The 12,147-nt window shown below is 41.5% G+C and overlaps 1 protein-coding gene across 1 annotated transcript; it reads right to left on the reverse strand.

Moving 5' to 3' along the window:
* Positions 1-1,847: 1,847 nt before the first annotated feature.
* DLK1 (delta like non-canonical Notch ligand 1) lies at positions 1,848-11,847 on the reverse strand. The gene is made up of 5 exons (XM_033063673.1): positions 11,728-11,847; positions 10,815-10,878; positions 10,254-10,384; positions 5,732-5,873; positions 1,848-2,954 (listed from the first exon to the last, which is right to left on the reverse strand). Exons 1-5 carry the CDS (start codon positions 11,798-11,800, stop codon positions 2,219-2,221), a joined length of 1,146 nt encoding a protein of 381 aa, XP_032919564.1. The 5' UTR covers positions 11,801-11,847; the 3' UTR covers positions 1,848-2,218.
* Between the last annotated feature and the right edge of the window lie 300 nt (positions 11,848-12,147).

Here is a 12,147-nt window from a genome sequence, read left to right on the forward strand (position 1 = left end):
TAAGGGAGCCTCTGCTCAAAGGTGGAGGGAAGGCAGCTCAGGAATTTAACCATTGGCTCCTAGAAGATACCTAAAGTTGTAACTGGTTTTGGATCAAAGCTGCAACATATCCAGGAGAGTTATGCATGTTTCTGGTTATCTCCAAATCAACCCTAACATATTTCTAATAATGTTAAAATGCACAATACTGAATTATATGTTTAAAACATACTGGTTTAAAAGAAGTGTCAGCTCCTGAGACCCATGTTTCATGGCTTGAAATTCAACTCTGCTTACCCGGTTTTACATTAATCTGGGTTTTTAAATCTTCTTCAAACTTCACTACAGCTGGCTGAAAAGTTGCTAGATTTGATAAATCTGTTTGTCTTTCCAACAAGAGCTTTGAGAAGGAGCATCTTCTTCATTTAAAATTTTCACCCTGTTATCTGGAATTAAACACTTTCCACAGTAGTATCTGAATACCATTTTTCCTTTTGGCACTACATTGTAATGCTAAGGTATGTGCAAATGTTATCAACAGTACAGCAAACTTGCTATATATTCACAGCAATTCAGAGAGATGTTAACAAAAAAATCCTACTGTAATGCCATGTATGTGCTTTAAGGCTTTTTTAATTGAGCAGCTGTTAATGGATTTGGGAATAGCATAGTTATGAGAGAGCTGAGAAGAAGCTGCTAATCATTCCTATCTAGGGTAGCTGGGGAAATAAATTGTTACAAAACTGCAGTTAAAGACACCTTTAGGCACTGCAGTTGGAAGTGACTGGTTTTGTTGTTTTGGTGGGTTTTTTTCTCTTGATTGTTTTTCTTACAGGGAGCAGTCGGTGTCAGGCTGGCATTTAGGAAAAGAAGCTGGGAGAGCCTGGAGGGTCATGCCCCAGGGTGGGACAGAGCCATGGCCTCACCAGCAGCACAGAAACTGAACTTGTCTCCAGAGCTGGTGCTGGTAATGGACCCTTGGCAGCTCCAGACACAGCAGGTGATGAACAGCTCCAGGGGCCACCCATGGGGTCCTGGCAGGGGCAAAAGCAGAAGGGCCAGAGCAGGCTGGAGCACAGGTGCAAAGGGTCCTTTCAGCAGATGGGCACCTACAGTAGGGAGTACAGGGACCAGCTGCAGGCAGAGGTGGAGCCCAGCACGGCCACAGCACAGCTCAGACCAGAACCAGCACTACTGGGCTGACCCAAAATGGTCCCTGGGGCAGGAGGGGGTGAGAGCCCCAGGCAAGGCTCCCCAGGGAGGGTGAGACTTCTTAATGCCCTCAGGCCCCTGACAGTTCTATGGCTTTCATGACCCTTTGTCTGTTTGCCATTGCTGCTTTTGATTCTTGAAAACCTTGTCCTCTCCTTGAAATGTGACAGAAAAAGCAGAAGTGAAGAATTAAAAGCAGCTGTCCTATTTCAGGTGGCACGTGACATCTTTTCCTTTCTCCCCATGACACAGTCATGAAGGATACCTCTCTCAGCAGAGGTCTTTAAGGAGTATTTATAGAAAAGTCAGAATCTGATCCTTTAAATCTCTACTAGGTCTCTAAAAAAGACATTGAAAACCTTTTTAACGTTTAAAAATAGATAAATAGAACAATTTATGGATGCAGTATTTCAAGCAAGAGACCTTTAACCTGAAATTAATATCCCAAAGACTTCTAAGATTCTATAGAATCTCTCTTAAAAGCATATAAAAATAGCAACACTGACTGAATAGGTGAGATATCAGTGTGAATTTGCTCCTGCTGGTTGCAATCTCTAAAGCCTTTATCAGATATAGCAAATGAGTTCAGCATGGACACTTGTTGCAGATTTTGCAGTAGAACAAGGTGTAGAAATGAATAAATAAACCAGTATAGCCCTTAACTGCTGTTTATTTAAAAAAAAAGCATTACTCAGTAATTTGCAAGTACTGTACTTGCCAAATGAACTGTGCACAAGACGAGAAAGCTGCAATACAGTTAAAGTGATAAGTTATTTTTTATTTTACAAAAAATAGCTGCCTTGAAGAGAAATCAAAATAACATTCTTTACTTTTTAATCACTTTTTCTTTTTACCTTTTATCTTGGGGAATGAAGAAATCCTTAGCAAGACAGATACATCACATTTCTTCATTAACACTCAGCACAATTTACAGCAAATATATCCATAAATACTGAGGCCAAACACAGGCAATAAATTTTACATATTGCTATGAAAAGTTGCAAGATGCAGCTTGGCTTTCAAGGGCCTAGATGGCAGTGTAGTTCTTAGTGTAATTAGTCAATTTGATCTTCTCTGGGAAGATAATATTAACTGAGAGGTTTTCCCCATTGTTAGATTTCAGAAAAAAGTTCTTTTTCTTGCGCAGGAGGTGACTATATTTGGCATTAGCAAGCCACATTTCACATTTTGAAAAAAAAACAATCCCAGTTGTACCCAAAACAACAAGACACGTAAGCAAGCCCAGCACAACAAAACAAATCACCTGGCTTCTACTCAGTAAGGGATCTGCATTTTGAATTGTTTCTTTCACTGTTATTTTCAGGATTTCTTGCTGTTGATGCACTGATCTGTGGTGAGCTTTTGAGGGTGGCTTGTAATTCTGCATATGCTTTGTCTCCATTCCAGAGAGACTTGTGTTTTTGCGGGCGTGTTTGCAGGTCATGCCAGCAAATTCTGGTTTACAGATGCACTCGAACCCTCCCTGGGGATGCTCACTGCAAGTCCCTCCATTCTCACATGGGCCACTTGCACAGACTGTGACACGACTGCTGCAGAGCTTTCCTGTATAGCCATGGGGACAAGAACAGCTGAAACCCACACCAACATCTGCACATGTTCCTCCATTCTCACACGGGTTGGATTCACAGTCATCTCTATCTATTTCACAGAAGTTGCCAGCAAAACCAGAAGGGCACAGACAGGAAGCATGGGGTGCAAAACCATTGTCATCAATGCATGTTCCTCCATTCTGGCAGGGAGAACTAGAATAGATAACAAACACAGAGACAAAATTGACGTCCAAAGGAAAAAAACTATTAGGAAACAACTTATATAATAAAAAGAGCTGGTTTTCTTTAGAAGAGCCAATTCCAAATGCAAATCCGCTAAAGTCAGTGAAGCTGAATAAAGAATGAGTTTGTTCAACAGCTTTGTCAATACAGATCATAATATTTTCTGCTGACCCTTCGGGCAGGATTAGTACACCAGTATATAAATTCAACCCGAAGAGCTGTGAAGGGATTCTAAATTATTTCAAACATTTATTCAAATTAAGCTTATCACTATTTTAATATGCTTGGAGCTATTTAGCTGAGCAACTACTCACACAAGACAGAACACAGACATGAGCAGCATGGCTGCTTCCTTTCTACCTGATTATTCCTAAAATAATCTATATATTGTAGTGGCAGAGCAAAACAGTGCCATAGCAACTAGGTGTAAAGCTGATTGTTTTTATTCTGCCTGTGGTCCATGACACAAAACAATTTAGAAGCAAAGAGATACTCTCCTATAAATTGCTGCTCAGCCAAAAATTTTGATAGATACAATTATAATAAAAAATATCAATGAGAGCATTTCAGCCTGGGCAAAGACAGTTGTAATGTGAGAGCAAGACTATAGGAAATCAAGTGTGATTTCTGCACTCTCTTTTAGTACTTCCCAATTAATAGCCTGATACTGTGTTTTAGGTGACATAATTAACTGAGAGATCTTTTCTATCTTTACAGTACAACTGAGTGTAATGGCCACCCACTGACAGGCACAAATGTGTCAATTCAGGGAATCTGTGCAAAGTGCACTTGGTGCTTTAGCTGTTCCTGCTGGCTGACCAGGGTCTCTGGGTCCCAGGTTTACAAATAAACCTCAAACCCCACTTTCATGGCAGTTCATCACATATCAAAAAAAGCTTTTAAAACTCACTTTGTAAATAAAATGAAAAATATTTGGCAAAGTTTAGGACAAACCTCTTTGACAACAACACTCTTCCGAATACTTAAGTATCCCTGAAGACATATAGCACAGCACTATCTGATCATTGAAGACTCCAAGCTGTTATTAAAGGCCCCTCACTCCCAGGGCAAAGTTCCAGGGGTACTGAACATCACAGCTTCAGATGCAGTCATTTCACATATGCAGTCAGTAGCAGGTTGTTATGGAATTCATGGTGGGACATAGGGATTTAAACTGTTGATGTCTGACTGAGATGACTGTGAAAGAGATATAAGCTCCTGACAAATGGTCACAGAACAAGGCTGGGCTAGTCACCACTGCTCTGGGACTACCTTTGGTAGAGATTGCTCCAAGCACCTCTGGCTTCTCCGGGGACTAAAACATTCAGCAGCCACCCATCAGAGAGACTGAACATTGTGGCAGAGCAATCATCTTTCTGTTGTCTGCAGCTCCCACTGCTCTGTCCTCTAGTTCTGTTCTTCACTTTGGATGTTGGCTAGGTAAAAAAGCACTAAAAAGAACATATTGGAACTCTGGGAGCAGTATTAGGAAAGCAAAACTGGGCTCATTGTTAGTGATAACCTGAAGTAAGGACTTTCAACATATTAACCAGCCACTATGTCTTTTTGAGCAAAATATGGAAATTGGAGTCCTACAGTCCTTCAGGGGTTTAGGCCATCTTGGAGAATCGAGCAGCCTCCCTTAGCTGTACAGGTCCCATGGAAAATTAGACAAGCTGGTTTGGATATGAAAATGTGTAGAAGTTTGAACTTTCATGGCTGGGTTGAATCTCAGTACTTTTTAGGGAAATGGGAAGAAATTGCTGGAGAACATAAGTGTAAACTTTGTTCTGAAATTTTCAGAAGTGTAAAATATTAAAATAAAAAAAAATTAAGGGGAAAAATGCAGAATTTTCAAAATTGTCTTTATTTATTACTAACAGAATTGCATTTTTCTAATTTAAAAATGTTTAAATAAATAAAGTCTTAATTTCCTTGAAGAAATTCTGCTACTTTGCATTTTTGGCATTTAATACAGCAAGGTGTAGTACATGTAGGGTTAGTTGTGGAAAGCATTCCACACCATTCTTCTTTGCTTCCCAGATAGTCTGGTTTCCTTTAGAAAGTACCACCCACTGCTCGGCTTCAAAACAAAACCTCAAAACATCACACAGAGGTCACTAATGCAGATACATGTAAACAGACTAGAATAAACACTTTGATTTGTGAATTGTCCTGGTTCCAACTGTGAATATTAACTAAGAAGCCAGCAGTAATGCTCAGTAATATCAACATTTTTAACATTAGGTAGAGAGGAACTGAGAGGAGTGAGATGTGAACGAAATGACACCATCTGATGAGGTTTCCTTCTACCATGTGGGATGCACTCTCTGGTGGACTGTGAATTATTAGCAGACATGGAGTGCTTATGCTGACAATAGTTGCCTTTTTGAACTAAATGCAGATTTGCAGAGCCTGCTAGTAATTTTCCCAAAAAAGACAGCTTCCTAGAGAGAAAGAATCACTGTTTCAAGCATATTGCTTTCTTGAGAAAAATTGTTCATGAGTTCCAGCCTAGTTCATCAGCATTCAGTCCAAAACCAGAGTGCTAATACACAAAAGTAGTTTCAGCAATTTAAAACTATTAGGTGTTTAAGGAAGTACATGGGACTAATCTGTGTTATTTTGTTGACAATGTATTTTTGGAATTCACCATTTTTTTGGGACAGCTAGTATATACATCCACAGTTAGCAAAGAATTCTGAATAGTAGAAGTGTTTAAATGCATGTCAGAAATCAATATTTACCCATTAATAATGCAGGGTCCTTTCTTGAGATGGCAGTTTTTTCCTGTAAAGCCCTGGGCACACAGACAAATATATCCTCCATCACCAGTCTCTATACATGTTGAATTATTGGTGCACGGCTTCGCTGAACATGGGTGAATATCTGTTTTAAAAAACCCAACAGGGCTTGATTAATCTAAGAAGAAAGAGTTAGTAAATGGTATACAATACTTCAAATAAAATACAGCTTTAGCAATACTTCATCCTGCATTTTATAAATTCTGACCTATTCCCCCCTTTGTTAAAATGGAGTTCAGATTGTTCAACTATTGCAAGCAATTTCAGCTTATTTCTCTCGTTCTAGCTCCTGCTTGTAAAATGTGTTTGAATTGCTCCATTCTATAAAGAAGTAGTATTAGAAATAAAATGTTAGTACGGGACAAAGAACTTCTACATATTCTAGCCATACTTTCACAATCTTAGCTTCTCCATGAGCAGAATTATTAAAAGCCATCAGGAAATGGGAATTCTCCCTGCTCCCTGCCCATATCATTATGTGCTTATGAACAAATGTTTCATAAAAACACAGATCAGCAATTTAGAAAAAAACCTGTTAAAATTTCATCTTTTAGCTGGGCTACATTCAACCCTTACATAACTCTACCAGAACACAGAGCTGTATGATGTCTGGACACAAAGTCACACATCTCATTTTCTTTGCAATTGCCCTGCTGAGCCACTTCCCACTCAAATGATTACTGAATTTTTAAAATAATTGAAACCAAATAAACAAACAAGTGCATATTTCAGCAAGCTACTCCAGCAGCTGCAGAGATGTGCTGACTGGAAGGTATCTGATGCCCCACACACATATATACAAGCTTTCTAAGAAGATGAAGAGGGATTTAAGGACATTGATATTTTACTTCCCACAGTATAACACGAAATTGAGATGATATCATGAGGTACTGCAAAATTTTAACCACAGAAAACAACAGCCTTAGCTTTCAAATACAATCTTCCCTGGATAAAAGGTTCTGTTTCCTAATGCATTAGTCTGTTCTCATTGCAAGACAACAACTCAGTGTGCACTTTGACTGCAAACTCCAATTTCCACAAGGACAAAAATAATCTTGAATTCTTTTTGGAGCAGTGTTGTTTGCCAGCTATTTTCACAGACTCTAAAGGCAGCTAATAAAGTGTGTACTTTCATGAAGGAGAAAACATGAACTTTCCATGCTCCTGCATCAAACCCTCTAAAAATATATATATTAATAGGTATACATGTTACTGTCAATAATTTACGTCAGGTATTTAATTTTAAAACATCTTAAAAGGGTGTTGTACCAGGTTCTTTTATAACATAATACATAAATAGCCCCAATAAGCCCATTTTCTCTATTTTATTTTACCTCTCAAAAGGACAACCACCAAGTGGTAACTGAGATGAAAAACCAAAAATGGGATGCTACATTTATACATATGAGTGGCCTCAATCCCTTTACCCATGATTAAGAGTTGCATAAAATTAAGCTGTCATGCTGTAGTACACTAAGCAGTCACTGAGTGTTTTTATGAGGAAGATTTGCTCAGCAGTAGTTTATCAGAGGACAGTTTTTATCTCATGCATTCATTGCACAGGCATTAGAGATTCCACCTGTACTCTCTGATGAGTTTACCAACATGTGGCCTTGGCAAAGCAGTCCAGTGACAAGTAGGACAATTTGCTCCCAGTTCACACTGAATGTTGGTTTTTTAGCCAAATTGAGGCCAGGATTCCAGCAGGAGGTCATGGACCTGCTAACACGACTGTGTAGGCACAGCCAGGGGTGACAAGCTGACAGATCTGATTTAGCAGGGTGGATCAAACACTCTGACTAGCCTGTCATTCTTTTCCTGGAAACAAATTGACTAAATTGATTTTCCCTTTGTTGTGGTCAGTGCTTGATGTGGTGCCTGTACTGTGCAGTGTATATCAGCTGCAGAGGGAAACTCTGTGCTGTGCAGCCTGGTTCCAGGGGCTCACACATCAGATTTCAAAGTTGTGTTTCCACAAGATGAGAAGATGCCTGGCATCATGATTCAGTTGGACAGCTCCACTGCAAATAGGTTAACCAGCAGTGTCAACACCAGGACCAACCCACAGGTGTCTTTCCTCAAGTGCCTTGTCTGTCCATGTGACTGCAATAAAAGTCACAAATGCTACCACTGATTCTGCCCTACACATTTACAGTGGATCAAGCCCAAGCCCCAACCTGCATATCTCTAAATCACTAGGAAGGCCATTCTTGACCTGAATTGGGAACCAGGCCACCCGTATCAAAAACAACTAGACAATCCAAGGCATTAGCAAACCAGCTGGTGATCCAAAACTACTCCAGAAATGAACTTCCATGACCAAAGCCAAGATCATATACTAACTTTTCTATAACACAGAAGAGGTCCAAAACATCACTGGTCCAAAAAAATCTTTTTTCCCCCCATGCTTACCAAGCAAATAAACTGCTAACGCTACATCTCTATTTTAGAAATATTTCAGTTGCTTGTAGTTAACTTCCGATCCTCCCACAGTTTTCCATTCTAGGTTTTTCCTTCCTGTTTCCTAACCTGACCAAGTTTCCTTTAATGATACCTGTAAATTAACTGTAGTTACCTGCAATGGCTTTATACAGGCAGGACACTGACACCAATTTCTGGCAGAGGATAATGGGATCAGGGGCTGAGCAATGACCTGTTTGAGGTTTCAGTGCTTCATTGGGACAGGACAGCAATTTCTATCAATTTCCCAGTAGCAAGGAGAGGAGGAGGAGCACCCTTCTCTTGATCCTTTATGGCAAACAATGCATTTAGAGCAGGTAAAACCACTGAGATGAAAGACTACCAACATAACATTGCTGTGGATGAAAAGTTAGTTAGCCTTTTGGCTGAAAATTCTCAGCAGCTCTATGGGGATCTAAATTCAAATTGGCAAAGAAGACTCTGAGTGTTGAGAGAAATAATGGTTCCTGCAGTTAAGCGAAGGATACTCTTTTTGGCATTATAGGACTATCTTAATGAGTATGTGTTAAAAGAATGTTTTTTCATAAAGATGTGGGTTCAATTTTCAATGCATTCTTTTGCATCCTAAGTAGCAATTGCAAGAGGGAAACTTTGCAAGGCTCAGAATTGCAAAGATAAATTAATACTAAGAAATTCAGCTATGGAATTAAAGTTTTTAGAAGTAGCTGTCAATATGCTACCTTTAAAAACGTGGAAACCTTTAAAAATGTGGTTTTTATTAATTGATAAGCAACAGAGGCGGTAGAGGGGGATTATTTTGTGTAGCTTTAGAAATTTCTGATTGTAGATCAGAGAAGGGCTCATTCCTCCTCATTAACTGCAATGAGAATCTAGGTGTCTGTCTCAGATACAAACACACATGAGATGTGTCCAGAACAACATCTGAGAGTTTAGATGTAGTTTAGTGCACCACAGATGTCACCACTGCTACCACAGCTCCTGCAAACATACCAGGACTGACTTTAGGAAGCCTCTCTCTGCTCATGCATGCAGTCAGTGAGTACAAAAACCTGACAAGTAAATAAGTACCTGAGAGCCTTGCACCAAATCCATGTCACTGCAAGGATGTGACCTACCTAAACCCTTCTGATTCTTTTAGTCATCTTGAAAATCTTATGCAGTTCAAACTGTCATCAATCACCACTTTGGCTATGCATTGGAGAGCTCAGGAATGCTCTATAAATTGTAAGCCATAAACCACAAAAGCCTGAAAGGCATGAAGAGAAAATGAGGCCCTGGACACTTGTCCTCCTGCAGCTGCAGCTACGTGGGCTGAACAGGCACATGCTCCTGGATGCTCATGTGGTTTCCATCTCATCAGATCTCTCTGACTGAACATTTGCCTGTGTCAGCCAAAATAAACCATCTCAACAAAGGCCAATTCTTCAGCATGCTTATGCTAAGCTGGCTGATTCTGACTGACAAAGGGTGAGAGAGTGCACAAGGAGCTGTTCTTACCCCTCTGACCTGAGGGGGAAGTGGGAGCCTGCTCAGGAAGACTTTTTGCTCAGTTATAGTAATGTTACTTCACTGAATCATCATCACCGGGTCAAATAAGGGAAAAAATATGCACAATATTTTTCTTTCAAGAAGTACTAAGAAAATAGCATATAAATATAATGTGCTACATAAATATTTAAAATTATTTTATATATACCAGACAACTTGTATTTTGATTAGAAGGGCTTACATGACAATAAGGGAGCAGTTGTTTGTTGGCCTTGTCCCTGATAATTAATGTTTAAAATAGAATGAATTTACACTTTGCTCACATATATGCCCATTTACAAAAAATACTGCATTGCTTCTGCCTAGATGGTTATAGAAGTTCAAGGCTTATGTGCTGCTGCCCAGAATCTCCTCATTATTTGGAGCTAGCATTCAATACTTTAAAATTAGCTCTCCAGAAGGACTTTGTGTGTCTCCAACACCAGATGGGGCTGCTCCCCCTCACTTGCTCAAGGAGAGAAAAGGATGTGCAAACCTATGTCACAGAGGCTGCCAACCCAGCCCTCCTCACAGATGCACTGCCAGGGCTTGGCACAGCTGCCGTGCAGGCACCCCGGGAAAGGAACGCACTGATTACAAAGTGCACCTTGCCAGCCGGGTTGACACCTGAAAGAGATAAAAGACAAGACAGAAACATAGTATATTTTTAATAAATGTAATTAAAAGAATGCCCCCCTTTTTGAGGCACAATAATAAACTTTTGCATACCAAATTGCACTGTTTGAATAAAAGCATACCATTAGTGCTTCTGGGATACTAGAAGCAGTTAATGTGAAGAAAACAGTTTCATTCAGCAAGAAAGGAAACAACAAACCCAAACTAATCAATGTAAATACTTAATACTGGAAAAAGTAAACAGGTATCTAAACATCCATGCTCTAGGATTCCAGTTACTGCTGTATCCTAATAGAATGTTGTTTCATTACAGTTCCACATTTTCAGAGGCCAAGCCATTTTCTATCTCTTTTACCAGGACTATGAATTATTGAAGTTGACCATTCCTGTGCTAATACCCCTGTCTGACAGATCTTTTTACCTGCATTCACTGGGAATTTCACAAAATCCATTCTCTGGATGACAGCCAGCTTTACAGTTCACGCCTGGAAGAAGAGATTTATGACATCAAAACAGAAAAATCAGCACAAAAAATCCCACATCATGTCCTATACACATTACTGATATTTTGAAAGAACCCAGACAGCAAAAATGTTATTTTTCTTTTTTTTTTTCTTCAAACACAATTTTGTATTGTCAAATTTTAAATTAACCTAATCTGGAACATGTTATAGAATGCTCCTATTGAGCAAGTGACATGACATACAGAATTAATCACAAAGGAATACAAAGTTAATTTAGTGTATGCAATACCCCTACACTCCATTTTAAAGGGGTAATGTCAGAGCAGATTCACGGATGTCATTTCACGACACGCCACTCCAAACGCATTGTTTCAGAACTACTTGAAACACAAAAGTACTTTCAGTCAGAAAAAAAAAAAATCAATTTAAAACGACTTACAATGAAAGTGCCGAATTCATTTCAACCTTACATCGGGTGAAAAGAATAATTTTCATTAAATCACGCACAAATAACGTAAGTTAAGGAGAAGACACCTCAGTCGCAGTTTTTGTTTTGTCTTGTTGGTTTGCTTAAGCAGGAATGCCCCATGCAAAGATCACCGGACACCGTGAGCCAGAGGCAGGAGCGGCTCCGTCCGCTGCCCGGAGCCTCCCGACGGCACCGGCACGTCCCGATCACCCTGGAGCGAGGGCTGGGGCTGCCTTTGCCGGGCAGGGTCCGGGAGGGCTCCCCCATCGCCGCTGCCCGGCGGCCCCGCAAACTCCCAAACTTTCCCGAGCCGCCTCCCTCCCTCCCTCCCTCCCTCCCTCCCTCCGTGCAGGCTCCCGCGGGCAGGGATGCGGTGCCCGGCCCCGCCCGGCCGGCCTTACCTGGGGCTGCGGGCAGCACGAGGGGCAGCAGGCAGCAGCAGCCGAGGATGCCGGCGGCGCTCGGCAGCGCCATGGCCGGGCCGGGGCCGCTGCGCTGCCCGCGGGGCCGGGACGGCGGCACCCCCCGCCCGCAGAGCGCCGGGTCCGGCCGGCGGGGCGGGGCGGGGCGGGGAGGGACGGAGGGCGGGGAGGGCTGCCCGCCTCCCCCCGCGGCCGGGGAGCTGCCCTCGGGGCCGGGCAGCGCCGCCGCTGCGAGGCCCGCTGCTCCCCGGGGCGGCCGCGCACCTCCAGCAGCTCCTGCAGCTCCTGCACCTCCAGGAGATTCTGCACCTCCAACTGCTTCTGCACCTCCAGCAGCTTCTGCACCTCCAGCAGTTCCTGCACCTCCAGGAGATTCTGCACCTCCAAGAGATTCTGCAC

The sequence above is a fragment of the Catharus ustulatus genome, chromosome 6, assembly GCF_009819885.2.
Source record: "Catharus ustulatus isolate bCatUst1 chromosome 6, bCatUst1.pri.v2, whole genome shotgun sequence".
Lineage (NCBI taxonomy): Eukaryota > Metazoa > Chordata > Aves > Passeriformes > Turdidae > Catharus > Catharus ustulatus.

Bases quoted from the DNA above. Each gene is read 5' to 3' on its own strand.
- DLK1 (XM_033063673.1), bottom strand. From the start codon at position 11,800: ATGGCGCTGCCGAGCGCCGCCGGCATCCTCGGCTGCTGCTGCCTGCTG. The intron at 10,879-11,727 runs GTAAGGCCGGCC...CTCTTCTTCCAG, and splicing joins CGTGCTGCCCGCAGCCCCAG to GCGTGAACTGTAAAGCTGGC. The intron at 10,385-10,814 runs GTAAAAAGATCT...TATCTCTTTCAG, and splicing joins GAAATTCCCAGTGAATGCAG to GTGTCAACCCGGCTGGCAAG.